The sequence below is a fragment of the Geospiza fortis genome, unplaced genomic scaffold, assembly GCF_000277835.1.
Source record: "Geospiza fortis unplaced genomic scaffold, GeoFor_1.0 scaffold41, whole genome shotgun sequence".
NCBI lineage: Eukaryota > Metazoa > Chordata > Aves > Passeriformes > Thraupidae > Geospiza > Geospiza fortis.
The window spans coordinates 662149-677843 of NW_005054299.1; the positions used below are offsets into that span (position 1 = coordinate 662149).

The 15695-nt window shown below is 36.9% G+C and overlaps 1 protein-coding gene across 3 annotated transcripts in view; it reads right to left on the reverse strand.

Moving 5' to 3' along the window:
* The window catches only part of MARK1 (microtubule affinity regulating kinase 1), a 34934-nt gene extending 19652 nt beyond the window's left edge, over positions 1-15282 (reverse strand). Inside the window, exons 1-8 of one of the 3 annotated variants that reach the window (XM_031059403.1) lie at positions 15061-15282; positions 14425-14478; positions 8016-8064; positions 6834-6899; positions 5795-5865; positions 4750-4806; positions 803-1039; positions 594-713 (exon numbers count right to left, since the gene is read on the reverse strand). In XM_031059403.1, coding sequence (XP_030915263.1) covers positions 594-713; positions 803-1039; positions 4750-4806; positions 5795-5865; positions 6834-6899; positions 8016-8043 — 579 coding nt within the window. In that variant the 5' untranslated portion in view covers positions 8044-8064; positions 14425-14478; positions 15061-15282. Of the gene's footprint in view, positions 1-593; positions 714-802; positions 1040-4749; positions 4807-5794; positions 5866-6833; positions 6900-8015; positions 8065-14424; positions 14499-15060 lie in introns of all 3 variants that reach the window. The other 2 variants (XM_031059399.1, XM_031059394.1) reach the window with 2 other exon arrangements.
* Between the last annotated feature and the right edge of the window lie 413 nt (positions 15283-15695).

Here is a 15695-nt window from a genome sequence, read left to right on the forward strand (position 1 = left end):
CTACTCAGAAACAAAACTACCATAAGAGGGAGAAGAAAGGCTCAAATAGAAATAACTAGCCATCATTAGCTCACCATTCACAGAATTTGTAGTGTTTACATGTATTACAGCACTAAAACAAACTCCACACTCTTTTCCATCAGCTAGTTATTCTTCTTCCATCTATCCTCTTTAAGAAGTCATGAAAAAGCTAACAGTATTGCCTGCTTCTGGTTGCTAGTCTTGTTTCTTTTTTTAATATATACGTATATATATTTATGGAAGATATTTACAATCTTGTCCTGCTTTCCAGAGATTTTGAACTAGCTCCATTATCTGACTGAAACAAGTGGGAACAGTTCGCACTTTGAAATGCTCTTATTTTAGTTGTTAATCAGCTGCAATTAAGGTTAGATTTTCATTGATTAACACTTTCTATTTTCAAGCTGCGCTGTTTCTGGGACATTTCCTCTTTTTTTCTTAACAAGACTTTTGGGCCCTTAAAACAAGACAAAGTATCTATCCTGAAAAATTAAGAGTTCTCAAGCAACTATTGTATGTATTTTATTCTTTCTTAATTTGAACCCCCTCTTTTCCAAGACAAAATTACTTACTTCCAAGCTGCCTCGTTTTATTGGATTCAGTACTAGTAGCTTCTTCAGTAGATTTTCACAGTCTGTGGACATATAGAATGGAATGCGGTACTTGCCCCTCAGTACTCGCTCCCTCAGTTCCTGTAAAATCAGAGTTTTAAAAGATGAGCTCCTGATGACACAGAAAATTTAAAGCCAGCAGAAGCCAAGCTTTCATACTGTAACTGTACCTTTAGATTCTGACCATCAAATGGCAGTGATCCGCTCACTAGTGTGTACAAAATCACCCCAAGGCTCCACACATCCACTTCAGGGCCATCGTATTTCTTTCCTTGGAAAAGTTCCGGAGCGGCGTAAGGCGGGCTGCCACAAAACGTGTCTAGTTTATTACCAACTGTGAACTCGTTACTAAACCCAAAGTCTGCAATTTTAATGTTCATATCTGAATCAAGTAGAAGGTTTTCTGCCTAAGAGGAAAATAAAAGAGGAAATGGACAATTTTTATATCAGATTAAGCATAAATATATATATATAGTGCAATATATAATTTATTAATAAATATAGAAATGTTTTTTTCTAAAACAGTTCACCATCTGCCTCTTTCTTGCAGAATAAAAGAAACTAATGCCCCATACATGTTACAAGGACTGAAAATCAGGAATGCTTACTCAAGAAAATATAAATATCAAAAGCAGCTCAACAAAATTAAAAGTCAGCTAGTCAATCAACTATGAACATTTTATACTCTGGAAGAAATAACTTAGTTCAGCTTTAGAGTGAAGTATCTACACATCTCAGAATAGCAGTTGAAGCTTTTGACAGGTTCATGCCAATTTCTGATGCCAAGGAGAGTAAATCGAATCCTAGACATCATCTACCATTATGGCAGAGTAAATGTCAGAAGGAATTTAAGACTTAAGAAAAAGATACCTTCTGCTTGTAAGATGAAACACTTCAAGCTACATGCTATACTTTAGCATTCTGTACAAAAAAATCCTCTCCCTCTTATTATTAGTGTTTGCTTCAGCAACAGCAAGACCAAGGTGTCATGACTCAAGTATTTAATTCTTTTCACACAGAACATATTCTGTACATCTAAGACTAATGCCTGTGCAGCAATCATGCGAATGCAATGCATCACATACACATAGATGCAAGTGTACAGGTACCTGGAGAGTCAGTAAACAGTATCTTACATTTAGCATCACAGGTAGGTAAGATTAAAAGGGTGAAGTTACAGAAGTATTAATACATTATTGGGGGAATATATTGATTTCAAAATGCAAGACTGCTGTGCAAGGAGTGCAGTAGAACTGAGCAATGTTTATTTATCTAACTGGGTCTCAGCTCCTGATCCGCATGCCAGCAACACAAGCAGCACCAAGCAGAGCACAAATCATACTTTTTCAACAGGAGGCCAGATGTTAACCAGACTAGAGGGTTCACCCTATTGCCAAACAACAGCTTTACAGCAAAGAGACATCTCTCATCAGATGCCGTGCCCAGAATTGAGCCCAGAAAATACAAAAATGCTTTGGCTCACAATCAGAAAAGCAGCAATCTAATTGTCAGCAGATTTGATTAAAAGGGTAAACATGATTTTGTCTGAGTTTGTTTGAGTTTATTTCTAATAATTTCACTTACATTCTGCGAACAGAACACCAGACTATTAACTACCGGTATATCAAGCCAATAGGTGTACAACAGAATTTAGCCTTTATCAGGAGTAAAATACAGCCCATTTTACAAACTCTGTCGTGGAAAATATTTTATTTTTCCAATTCATGACATGTAATCCCAGCTGGTTCCAGCAGACAGACTCACAGAGCTGTTTTCCAGATCTGACAGCTTTCTACACTACTTCACAAAGACTTCATTTTCCTTGTGGTGAAAACAGTACTGTCAGTGCAGCTGCTCTGTGATTACAATTGTCCTCCTAGTTCAACAGTACTCTGCTACCCAAGTGCCCCACACTTACAGGTTCCTTACTTCAAACAAAAACACTGAAAGACCTTTTTAATATGCCAAATAGAAAGATGATGCTCTTGTTGATTACATGTTCAGAGCAAAAAGTAGGACCTGAAAAGGTAAGTTCTGTACATCATACGATGAGCAAAACTGGAATTGGTTACAGCCCTCTCAAAACAAGTTGTTTATAATTACAAAGTTAAAAGGAGACAATTTTTCAACCAGAATAGCCTGGACAAACTCACATATTTTCTTCCACATCTCTCCAGTTTAGTCTAAAAAAACTTGTAAATAATAGAGTTTACCCGGTTATTAAAACCAAAAAGTCTTATCAAAAATAGCCAAAGTGGTGCTAGATCTCTGTCTTGTGCTGCAGTATCAATTGCTCAATGTGCTGATACCGTAGAGAGTCAATAGAAGCAGATGAGAAGGCAGACACCACTTTAAAGTTGCTTTTCCTTCTCCACAGCTCCATGAGAAGAGTTTTAAATGAGACAGAGATGTCATATCACTTGGAAAGAAGAGATGAAGCAGAAACACCTCCTCAAAGCCACACATTTAGCCTTTTTTCCTTTGGAAAATATATTTTTCATCGGCTAGGCTGACTGGCTCTCAATCACACTTTACTCTGAACTTTTCAAATGAGTCTAGCACAACTCCAGCCAAGAGAAGACACACAAAAAATAAACTAAAAATTATTTTGGAGCCTGCCTGGCTGCCTTGCAAAATAGGAAAGAGATCAGCAGCAGACTCCTTGTTGCAGGTAGTTCCAGTGTGAATACTGCAAAGTTGTTCTGCATAGGCTTGAGAGCACGGCCTGTGAGCTGTGTGTGCTATGGAACTAAGAAATGGAAGAGAGGTGGAGGCTCTAAGGGGCTCTGGGAGAAAGAGCAAGACACAGGATGCTGAGTAACTGCAGGGGTTAATGAGGCAAGATTCAGTCACATAGTGGGCTGAAGGAGCCAGAGCTAGATAAGCACGAGGAAATGACTGGCTCCCTACCCCGAGCCAACCTAGAGAACTAGGCAAGGGCTTGTCCTGGCTGGCCAAGAGGTCCCTGGGTGCAGCCTTCTGCAAAGTTCAACAGAAGTGGCTGCAATAATCTCCAGGGAGCTTGACAAAACATTCACAGGCTCCAAACCATCAGGCAAGATAGAGAAGAATTTTTTTAAATTGAGATTTTGGGGAGATCCAATTCTTTTTTTCTTCCTTGCATTCCAACTTCAGAGTGCTGGGCAGACACCTCCACCATCAGATGACAACACTCCTGGGGCAGGGACAACTCAGCAGAAATGGATGTATTTATTTGTTATCCATCCTCATGTGCACATGCAGGAGCTGGGAGATTTGCAGTATCAGGGAACAGATTTGTAGGAATGAGGTTGAAAGAGTGCTGCAGTGCATTATAAGATAAGACAAAAGATACTGGTGAAGAAAAACCCTTAAGAATTATTCAACCTCATCTTTTCACAAGTATCCAGATACATTAGTAAGAAAGAATCAACACCAGTGTCTTCTTTGTAAATGTTCAAAGACATCAAAGCAACAGCACAAGACAGCTATTAAGTGGGTGAAGATGATGTCCAAGTTTCATGATACCTAAACTTGGCATGAAGACAACTTCAGGCAAGGCTTAGGTTGCACCTGCATTTGCTTAACTCTTAATATGGTCTGTTGGTTTACACAGATACATTAATAAAAATAATTTTAAAAACCCAACTAATTTCTGTTTACCTTTAATTGATTTTCCTGTCCAAATTAAACACTAGAATACACACCAGAAGCTCAAAGAGATTAAAAACTTAATGTATTTCTTATAAATCACTGAGGAAAGTGTGTTTTATATATCCTTGCAATATACCTTAACTGGAAATATTTTAAATAAGTAGTGATGGCTGGTATCAATTCATCTTCTGCAGCTTCACTGTGTAGATACCAGCATGACAGCAGGTATAATTCCTTGAAGAGCATGTCTTTTTCTTAAAGCCAAAACTGGAATGAAAGTAACACATGTTCTATTCTTGTCTCTTCCCTGTTCCAAGAGGCAAGCTACATTATATTTGCGCTTCAGGAAACTGAGAATGAAATACAAGTGATAGTTCCTTCATTCACATGTTTGAGGCATTCACAGTCAGCGGCAAGGACTAATATATACAATGAAAATAAGTCTGTATGATAGGCAGCAAAAATAAAAGAAGTAACAACCTACCTTAAGATCACGATGAACTATGCATTTCTGATGACAATACTGTACAGCAGATACAATCTGAAACACCAAGATGATCAGTGAAATATTTTATTTCAACTTCACAAAAGTTTTTGCATATAATTTAGTAATTTTGTTTCCTGATATGATTCATTAGAATGTAAGAAATGAATAAAGTGTTTATCTTAAAAAATATTCATCTAAGTTTCTTTCATTAAAGCTTAGATAGTAAAACTAGAAAGTCCCTATAAGCAGCTCATTTTCCTACTAAAAAGAAGTTTTACACATAACATTCAAGATAACTGGAGAACCATATTTTTAAAATGCAAATCACCCAATGGCAATAACTATCGAAAAGCAATTAATCCACCCTTCAAGACAGTAGCCAGATACATCAGCTCAGAATTTATCTTCTAAAATATCAACTGCGTATCCTTGCAATTCATCCCTAGCAGAACAATTCATTTGACATTTTTACGTCTTTCACATATACAACAAAAAACAAGTCAGAAACAGCAAGTTAAGAGCAGTTTCTTTAAATGTTAATTATATAACTTTATTCTGAAAAACACCAAACTTGATATATTTATCTGATTAAAGCTTTTCCAAAACAATCACTAAAACCAGAGTAAGAAAAGGATTAAGATGAGAAAGTCTGTAATAAGAATATAAAAGCCTATTACAGAATAGCCTTCCCACGCAACAGTGACATGACACAGCAGTACCTGTCATCATATCAACATCTCTAGATAGAACAGCTGTAAAATTCTAAAATATTCAGAAAAGGATTTAAACCTCAAATGAGTCACAATAAAAAGAGTGACTCTTAGGAAAACTGACTAAAAGAAAATGCAAAACAATTTTACTATCTTTAGACAGTATATAGGAAGCAGATATTTCTCTCTTCTGGGATTTTTTTCCACTGCAGCTTTAATAAACATTATTAAAAAAAATTTTGTTAAGTAAAAGAAGTTTGCTCATGCTCATGTCTATCTGAAAGCAACATAAATAGAAACAACAAAAAAGAATGGACACACTAATTTCATACCTGCCTGAATTTTGAACGAGCCTCTTTCTCTTTCATTCTTCCATGTGCAACTAGGTAGTCAAACACTTCGCCTGAGCATGACAAGGACAAAACATCAGTATTAATTTTTTTTACTATCACACACAATCAAAACATGCTTGAAAATAACTCACACTCCATGGTGCTCCCCTTCTTGAAGGGAAAGCAAATAGAAGCAACCAAGAAAAATTTGTTCTGAGTTTTTGTACTGGATTGAATTCAGACAAATAATAACTAAGAAGTAAAAACTAAGTAGTATGAAGGAACCCTTCATACTAGGACTTCTTCAATTTTTAACATTAATTTACTTAATCACTGTGAAACAAACAGAATCAATCAAGAAAAATAGTCACATCGTGTGTAAGACACATTGGGAATCAGGCAACTTATGCACCAGGATTTGTTTTGCACATCTCTAGTGGCATCACTTAATGCTATTTATATGATTTCTGTTTATTCCCTCTTATTCTTTTCCTAATAAAGCTGCTCAAATGCCTTTCAGATCCTCATTTTTGCACTGTCTCACAGCAGCCTCTCCTAGCTGGTCACTGGCTCTGTGCTGGATTCTCTTCCTACATTCAAACATTTCCCATTCAGATGCTAAGCAGCTTCTCAAGCAGGCACTCACTATCCCTCTCACTATGAGCCTGCTGGTTCCCCTTCCTGTGTTACTGATTCCCATCCCCGGATCTGCCTCTTCAAGAGCTTTGGCACACATTTGCAAGATAAAATGAGGCACCAGTGCTCGCCTAAATTTAGCTGATAAATATGAGTGGAGAGTTTTAGCCAGAATCTGTGCCAGATTATCTCCTGATACTGCAGCAGGAGCCTCAGAATGAGAACTACCCTTGAGCACAAACCTAAGAGGTTGCTTAACAGAATCAAGAAATCCTGCCCTGAGAGGTCTGCTGGGACTGCTCTGAAGGCCAGATTGAAATAACCCATTAAATCCTTAAAGCGTTTCTAGGCATGTAACTGGCATTTCAGTTTATCCTTAACGCACATTTCAGAATCCACTTACCCCCACTGGCATATTCCATTACCAAATACAACGTCTTTTCAGTCTCAATAACTTCAAATAATTTTACTGCAAGAAAAATGAATGGGAGAGATTGCAGCCAGGAGTAAAAGCACAGCACAAACAAACAATTATACTCATGGAATGAGTATAATTTATGGCCAGTGATAACACTAAATCATACAGAAACTTTATATCCTTTAGGCAAGCATTCTTTTGAGAGGGAAAAAGACCAAAAATTAATTTCTAAATCACAGTTGATAATAAAGCATATTAATTCACAATTTTCTCAGAAGTTTATATGCACTGTACAAACGAGCTCATGCTGAAATTAGTTTCATCTGGCACAGACTTAATTTAAGATCATACAAACCTCCCCTGTTTTGCTAGTAAACTGCTCACAGTCAGAAATCCAAAATTCTGACCAACTAAAAACCAAGTGGATACCAGAAATGTTAAGTCCGACTTTCCTCAGATTGCAATATAACCACTCATTTAAAACAAACACACCCCCACCACCCCCAAGAAAACAAAAAAACAGCCGAAGCTATGAATGCTGAAAAGCAACAAACAATTTAAGGGATGAGAAGGGAGTGCCTAGCATGTAATAACTTGTACACCTCATCCATACCTTGTATGCAACAAGCCCTCTGGCCAATTCAAGACCATTAACTGTCTCTGGAACAAGACTGTCCAGCCCTCCTCAGCCAGAAGAATTGTCATCACAAAGTAGGGCCCTGAAGCTGTGGGGTAGGTGAAAGAACTAAAGCAGAAAGGGAAAATTACATACTTGGTAATTCTAATTTTCTGGAAATATCAGTCAGCAGGAGTCTTTCCTAGACTGAACTAATGGAGTTCTGCTACTCTCACCTAAGAAACTTGTGCTTTTGGGTCTCAAGAATAATTTCAATGGAAGAGGGGAATTGGGGTACTTGATAGACTGGAGAGCTCACATCTACTCTGTGTAAGGCTTTCCTGGACTGAGCAGTTTACCTTCTCTGAGCAAAATTCTTGATGCAAGCAGAGTCAATAAAAGAGGGGAGACAATGAAGCATTTACTGGATGCTTACTGTCCCCTATTAGCTTCAGAAAAAGTTTAACAGCAGTACATTCAAATACAGCCAAATAGAGTAAAATGTAAACAGTATAACAGAAAAAAAGTCAGCAGAAAGGCAGGGCTCCTACCAATATTGGGATGATTCAGAATCTTCATTATTCGTACTTCACGAAACAACTGTCAAGGAAGCAGGACAATTTCCTTAGAATGTGTTTATTAGGGAAAAATTACACAAGATATGCAATTTTAAATGGCAAGAAGACAGAAAAGGCCATAGAAAGTAGCATTAACACAAAATACAGACAAATATAGTGCAGTGAACTCCAGAAAATATAATCTACATCTTATGCATTAAAATAAATATAACGACCTCAAATATCTACATACCAAAACCAAACTAATTTTTAAGCATTATGCAAACAGACACACTAAGTTGCACAGCTCTTTCTGGAGTTCCACATTGACCAAACCCCACAGATTATTCACACAAGTATTCACACTCTCTTTCTCTGATTTCTTTGGTGACTGGCAAGCTCAGCCAACTACCCCGAACACACCGAAACTACAGGTGCAAGTACAAGATGCAGCTCTAGACAGAAGTCACACACGGATGTTCAAATGGAATAAGCTACTAGGAATTCTGACATCCTCCAAGTCCTGCTGCTCCACAGAGGTGAAGCAGGCAAGTTTGCTTTCCCCAAAACTACCAAATTTCACACCGGTCACAAGCAGCAGTGATGCCCTCTCTCTCCCCCTGCAAGTCCTGAAGATTTATCATTGCTGAAAGTCTGCTGTATGACACTGAATCACATAATTATAAACAACTGGACAAACTTAAAGCCCTTAGTATATACACTTCACACCGATTGTTTTTTTTTTTAACAGAAACAAGAGGTTATTGGTCTTAAATTTCTACCATTCATGGCTTTATTAATTGGAGGTGCATCAAGATTAACGTAGGGGCTCAAAGGAAAGAAGGCAAATAAAAGAAATAAAAATGCCTATGTAGTTTGGTGCTGTGTACTTGAGGCTGGCAATACTGATAGGTTTGCACTGTTTAATTCAACAGCGTAGCCCCTATTTAATGTGCTGCACACTCTTTGGTCCCTTATTAGGCTAACTCAGGATGCTGAAATAAATGAAGAAATGCTCACTCTTCAGTGTAATGCTTAGACATTTTGGAAACATCTTACAGTCCTCCTTAGAGAGAAACTGGGCTCAGCACATTAAGTGTCTTGATGCTGTTTTGCTTCTCTCATGTTGCAGAGACATCTTACCCTCTCCCTTTTCAAAATTAGTCCCATTTGATCAGATGCAACCACTGCAAAAGGGTACGGTAATGCAAGGCAGAGGCCAAACAGCTCCCTAAAGAGTAGCACTTTAGGGTATTTTATGTTTCTAAAATTCTGCATTTATTCTACAAGTGAAGACTACAGAGCAACATCTTATTGACAATCAGCTTTTGATCATGTACGATTGCTACAGCTCAAGCAATAATATTACAGATGTATACTTGCATTATTAAAGTATTTCACGTTGGTTACTACGCATTTGCCTTATAACTGCCATTAAAACAATTTCAGAGGGAAGCAAAGACTACAAATGCATTTCTCTGAGCAAATATGAACAGACGCGGTTTGCTTACATCCAAAACAGAAAACAAGGGTATGTAATATTATGTGCCAGAATTAACTTCAGCAAATTTGTTTTCCTCATAACATCAGCCATTGTTAAGGAAAAACACCACACCAGGATGTTCATCTGTGAATTTGTTGTTTTTTTAAGTACTGGAACTTGTTGCACAAGAATAAATTTCTCAGCTTAATCAATATAAACTAATCAGAAGCGAACAAAACTAATCCAATAGATGGTACAGCATCAGTAGAGCTTCTAAGCAGGTACGTGGAAAATCAGTTCCTCCCCTAAAGATTGGAAAGATATTTCATATGCCTCATAGACCAGTCTTAAGTTATATCATAATTTAATGCTGGTATAAGAGGGACAGCGGCAAGCCTTCATAAACTGGATTAAAATGAGACTTCTATAGAAAATAGTTTCAACACTCACATTTTTATATTGAATGTAAAGTACATGGGAATTGAAAAAAAAAGATGCGCATTATTCTATTCAATATTCTCAGAAGATTTAGAAGTTTACTAATTGGTTTAAGACTCTAATTGGTTCAAGATTCAAATTGATTTTACAGCAAAAAGAAATTTTGTTCCACAAGTATTTCTGAATAAAAGCCTTAACAGTATTCGAGGACATGATTTTATATTGCAACTCTGCATTCCATGAAGCACTACTTTGACATTAATGTCCTCCCCGACACTTTCCCCATGCAGAAGCACACTGGTCATTAACACCTACAGACATTAACATAAAATACAGACAAATACAGTGCAGTGAACTCCAGAAAATATAATCTACATCTATATAAATACATGCCAATAACCATGTATTTACAAATATAAACACCTTTGAACAATAGCCACTACACCCCTCAATAACACTCAGGATACACCTCTTGGCATATAGAGGTATTTAAGCAAAAAGACCACCGTTTTTTCCTACAGAGCCAAGTTGGTTAAACTTACAAAAATCTGGACAGAACAGCTATGCTTGTTCTCTGAAGACAAGGCAATCTGCCACAGGATTATGATCTATTTTACTGACGAAAAATAGCATTTTCAGAATTCAAACACACCTGTATTTTTCTGAGCAGCAGTGTCCTTCTCTCTCAGAAGGTGTAAGTGACTTATCTCCCTGACTTATCTCTCATCACCCCACAACATATTTATAGGACCACTCTTCATTCTCAAAAAACGCTACCATTCAAAAAAAGATCTTGAACAACCATCTCCTTGTTGGAAAGGTGCTGCAGCCTCAAAAGTTTCACTTATAAAAAAAGATGGCCAGCACTGTACTCGGTTTCTAAAATTTATAGTTAGGAAAAAGCAACAAGACTTGAAAAATTGTTTCCCATATTTCCAGCTTAATTTTTCAAGGCACACACTGCAGAAAGCAAAGATCTGCCACACCATTAATAATATTTCTACTTGCTATCAGATTGATACCTATGTTTAAGATTTACTTTTTAAAGTTACTACAAACTGAAAATATAGAGTTAACCAAGGCTCTGTCTTCTTTGAAAAACATGCTTGAAAGCTGCTCTACTTTCTAAACTGTTACTGAGAAGGTAAGTGGCAAAAGGAGCACAACTCTCAATAGGTAACACATTGAAATTGTTCCAAATCTTCCACAATACTTTACTTCTGTTCTGCTTTTCTCAGCGACAGAAGGAACTTAAGTTAGAGGCTCCAAAGACATTTAAAGAATAAAAGCTTGCTGACCCCTAGAAGGGTTATGTCTGAAATAACCATTTCCTAATTAAACCTATTAATGACAAAAAAAGGCACCTTCTGCTCTACTAGCAGTTTGCAGAAGAGCAACAGAATGCTGTTTCAGAAACATCCCTGGTGAAGCCAGTAGAAGACAAAATTTTCAATGTAGCAGACATGAAAAATAGACCATCTATTTTGATACAAACTTGTGTTATGACAAAACCCAAGTACTTACATTTGGAAACAAATTACAATAGTGACAGTGGGAAAAGCTAAGTCAGTACAGTAAGTTACTATCAAGATCCCAAGTCAACAATAAAGCCAGCTCTGCTCTAAACAGATGCTCACTAAGTACTGTGGTAACCATATACTGAACAAAATGAAAACAAAGTAGGAAGGTAGGACCCTTAATTCAACATAGGATTTCTATTTAAAAAGGCAGAGGTCCTGGAGTGAGAAATACAATGTAAGTTAAGACATTAACATAAGCTATCACATTGCATGGACAAGAAAGCAAAATTAAAAATTCACAAGGTCAGCTAACTTAAGCCATCAAATGTTAGGCCGTGACACAAACTAAAATAACTCTGTCTGGAGTACCCTGTGCATACAACAGGGCATGAAAATCACTGGTGAGCAGCTAGGAAGAAATGAAACAGTCTTTGCTTTTATATCTGTGACTAACTACAGACTCAGCTTGTATAACACTTCCAGCAAGTGAAGTCTGTGCTCAAATATTTTTGTTTACAAAACAGAATGGTGCATGTGAAGACATGATGACTCATTTCACTTAATTAGGTCAGTAACAAGTACTGTAGCAAAACTGACTTGCACTCAGTATCCTTCATACTTTGGTGAATGGAACGGGGATGTTTTTGTAAATGACCTACACCCAAAATAACCAGAAATTTCTCCTGTTTGATTAATAATAATCAGTTAGTGATTGAAGATCTAGAAGTTTTGCTGAACTGCAAAACTTATCAGCTTTGAAGTTCTAGAGACCATCCTCTCAACCATGAGAATTTAGATGGGTTCAAACTCAGGAGTGGTATTTTTGTGCCAGTAACATACTCCAGTATCCTCTATAAACCTTCATTAGATAAGCATATGTTCCTATCAACACAATACTACTATCACTGCTTCCCATTCCCAACACTGCCTCCTGAAGAAAAAAACAACCACTTAACAGCCCTTTGTACAGCATAAGTCTGATGACAAAATTATAAAACTTCACATTGCGGAGATACTAAACAGTACAAAGAGAATGACAAAATGTAATAGTTCAGTGCAGAAAGAAAGAAGAGTGACTGATTTCACAGAACAGAACAAGAATTTTTATTATTTGACTAACAATCCACAAATGACCCACTAAAACACTAAAAGAAATTATCTTAACCATGTTAATGAACCACCCTCTCATCCTTATTTGCCTTGTATTTACAATTGCTTCAGTGACTGTGAAAAATTGTGTTTAAGTTTACTTTTTCAGGCAACCAGTATTCATTCACTCAGTCACAGCTAAAGACATGTAATGCTTCAAAACAAAGATTATTTTCTCTGAAAACCATAATCAGTATTTTATAAATGAAAACATGATCCCAACATATTATCCAGTTTTTCAGTGTGAGCAGAAGATGTATGGGATCAATATATTTACAAGTTACTAAAGAACGAAATTCCAGTTAGATCACTAAATTTAAATGTCTATCCTTAGTTCTACTACAAGCGGCTTCTAACAGTACCTAACACTGCTTGTCTTGTTGCCAGCTTCCCACTCAAAAAAACCAAATAACAGCACCAATGTCCAATTGCATGAGTATTTTATGTACTATTTGTGCAGTGTGACAGCATCTTTTGTATGCTATGGAAGTCTTATTTATACTTGGAAAGGTTTATTGAATTATTATTGAGTATTTTTGTATGAAATACAACTTAACATTAAAACTATTCTCTCAAAGCTGAGTTTTTCTCACTTAGTTTTCTGGAAAGTTTTAACATATTTTAGCTTCTCATTGCTCAACTATGAGACAAACCCAGCCCTACAAGTGTGAACAGCAAGCTAGCTAGGAAATAAGCTATGTGAGCAGCACAGGATTTCCACAATATGCTCTGTCACACACTGCCCCTGCGGGTCTCTCTTCTCTAGTTCAAATATTAGCAAAGAGATTTGCTTAATACAGGATATAGGACTTAATAGCAAAGCCTCTGCATGGACTGCACAGCAGGTTGAATTAAAAAAAAAAATCCGGAAGAATTCACACTCAAGTACTACAAAGGAGACATTAAAGCAAATAAAGTATAGAAGAGATAAAAGAAAAAAAGAAATTAAAGCAAAGCTGTTTATAATTCCCCATAACCAAAGTCACACAATAAAATAAATTGTAGCAGCAGCCAGAGATAAAAGAACAGCAGTAAGCCCGGGCCTCTCTCATTTCTACAGCAACAGACAACAGCAGTCTAGTATTTGTAAACAAAAAATACCCCAAAATTTTATAATGGGCATCCTCCAGTAGGACAATACAACATTTCTGTGCTTTAGCCACAACAAAACATACACAGAGCTAAATAGTAAAAATCCAAAGCAAACTAAAATCCCCAGGGTTCTGATAAAACCTTGATCACAATGACTATGAAAGACTTCTGAATTTCTATCTACAGGCATAAACAACACTGTTTTGATTATATTCACTCATTTTGTCAATTCTGTGCACAAAAAGTAATTGCCACAGGTCCCCTGAGTTCAGCAAATATTTCATTAAAGTTGAAAGACTGTGAAGACATATGTAGAAAAGCCCATTAAAGCAACAGAAGTTGGTACTCTTAAGTCCACAAAAAAACCAATTAGTACATTAAAGAAAAAATCCAAAAATACCATCCTTTACGGCATTAAATCTTGGTTTAGCATGTAGACAAACTGTTTGTATACCTAATTGGAAAGAAATGTTACTGTTGGCAAAGAGGAAAGCTAGAGGAGGAAGGAAGAGCAAAACAACAAAGCTCAGATAGGAACCACATGGAGCCACTGCCCCCAGACAAATGAATGCGCACATTATAGCAGGGAGAGTATGCTCTCCCAAGGTCACACACAAAAATGCCGTTTAGCAAGATAAGGGGATCAAATATTTCTGTCAAGTAATTAAAGAATCATGGCTCAACTGTTTACAGAATTTCAGATGTTATGGTCTATTCTTACCTTTTGCAGGCTAGTAGGATTTAGCTGGGTTTTATCTATTATTTTCACAGCAACCTGGGGAAAAAAACAAACAGCTATGAATTATTAAACTCAGAAGAAGTTTTGAACAAAAACATGCTGCACCTCTGTGAACAAGAGCATAGATGCACCTCTAAAACATGCATGTGTGTCTACTTCTACACATTTCATCAAGGAAAATTCTCAAACCTATTAAGATTTACCAGCAGGAGCTTGGACCTTTGCCACCAAGGAATCAGTTTTATACATCTGTCTGCATTTGGACTGAACAACATTATCTTGTCCAGGTCCTCTAAACATCAGATTTATCTATTAACAGATCACCAATATCAATGAAATCTGCCCATCAAAATGTTTCTCTTCAGTTTTAGAAATGCTTGGGGATGAATGGACACTCTCCCAGCCCCAAAATACCGTTTGATGCAGAACAAACATTTTGATCCTTTCATCAAGAAGCTACATTTTAATAAGGGGGTGGGTGGGTAGGTGGTTAGGTGGTAACTCAGGCATGTCAGGTAACTTCTTCTATATGCTGAAACATCCTCTAGAAGAAATACTTATTATAAAGATAGCCAAAGAAAACAAATCAGACTGTCCATCTTTTTTTTCAAGGCTTACCTCTCTTCCAGTAAGCACATGCCTTGCCAGCTTCACTTTGGCAAAATTTCCTTTTCCTATTGTTTTCAGTAAGCGATAATTTCCAATGTGAGGATGCTCTTCATTTGTGGATGTTATGGAGTTCCTACATCGGGGGATGTTTTGTCTGCTACTTGACTTGATAGGCTGAATGTGTGGTTCAGTGTATCCATCCACAGAGGTGTGCTGCAAGGCAGACAAAATAGTTGGGAATTTAGCTACGTGGATTTTGGACAATTGAAACAGAATAGACCACAAGTATAAAAAGATGCAAAGGGGAGTAATTTATTTAGCCTCTACAATATAACTGGTTACTCTGGATAGCAGCCTGAGGAGAAAATGCTGCCTTTGGGCAGAGTTCAATACATGTCTCATAAAAAAGTCTGCAGAAACATTTTACCAGCTCTAAAAGCAAAACTAGATACCTAGGCAGTAATCTACAATCCATTGCAGACTCTTTAAACACGCCAAACCACACAGTATAGCTCTATGTTGCAGATAAACTTGCCTAATTATAATCAAATTTAGTCTTTTAAAAATACACTATGCAAAATCTATTCGTACCTTGGCATATTTGGAAACAAGGTTTCACTCTTTTTTTGTTAACTTTCTTCAGA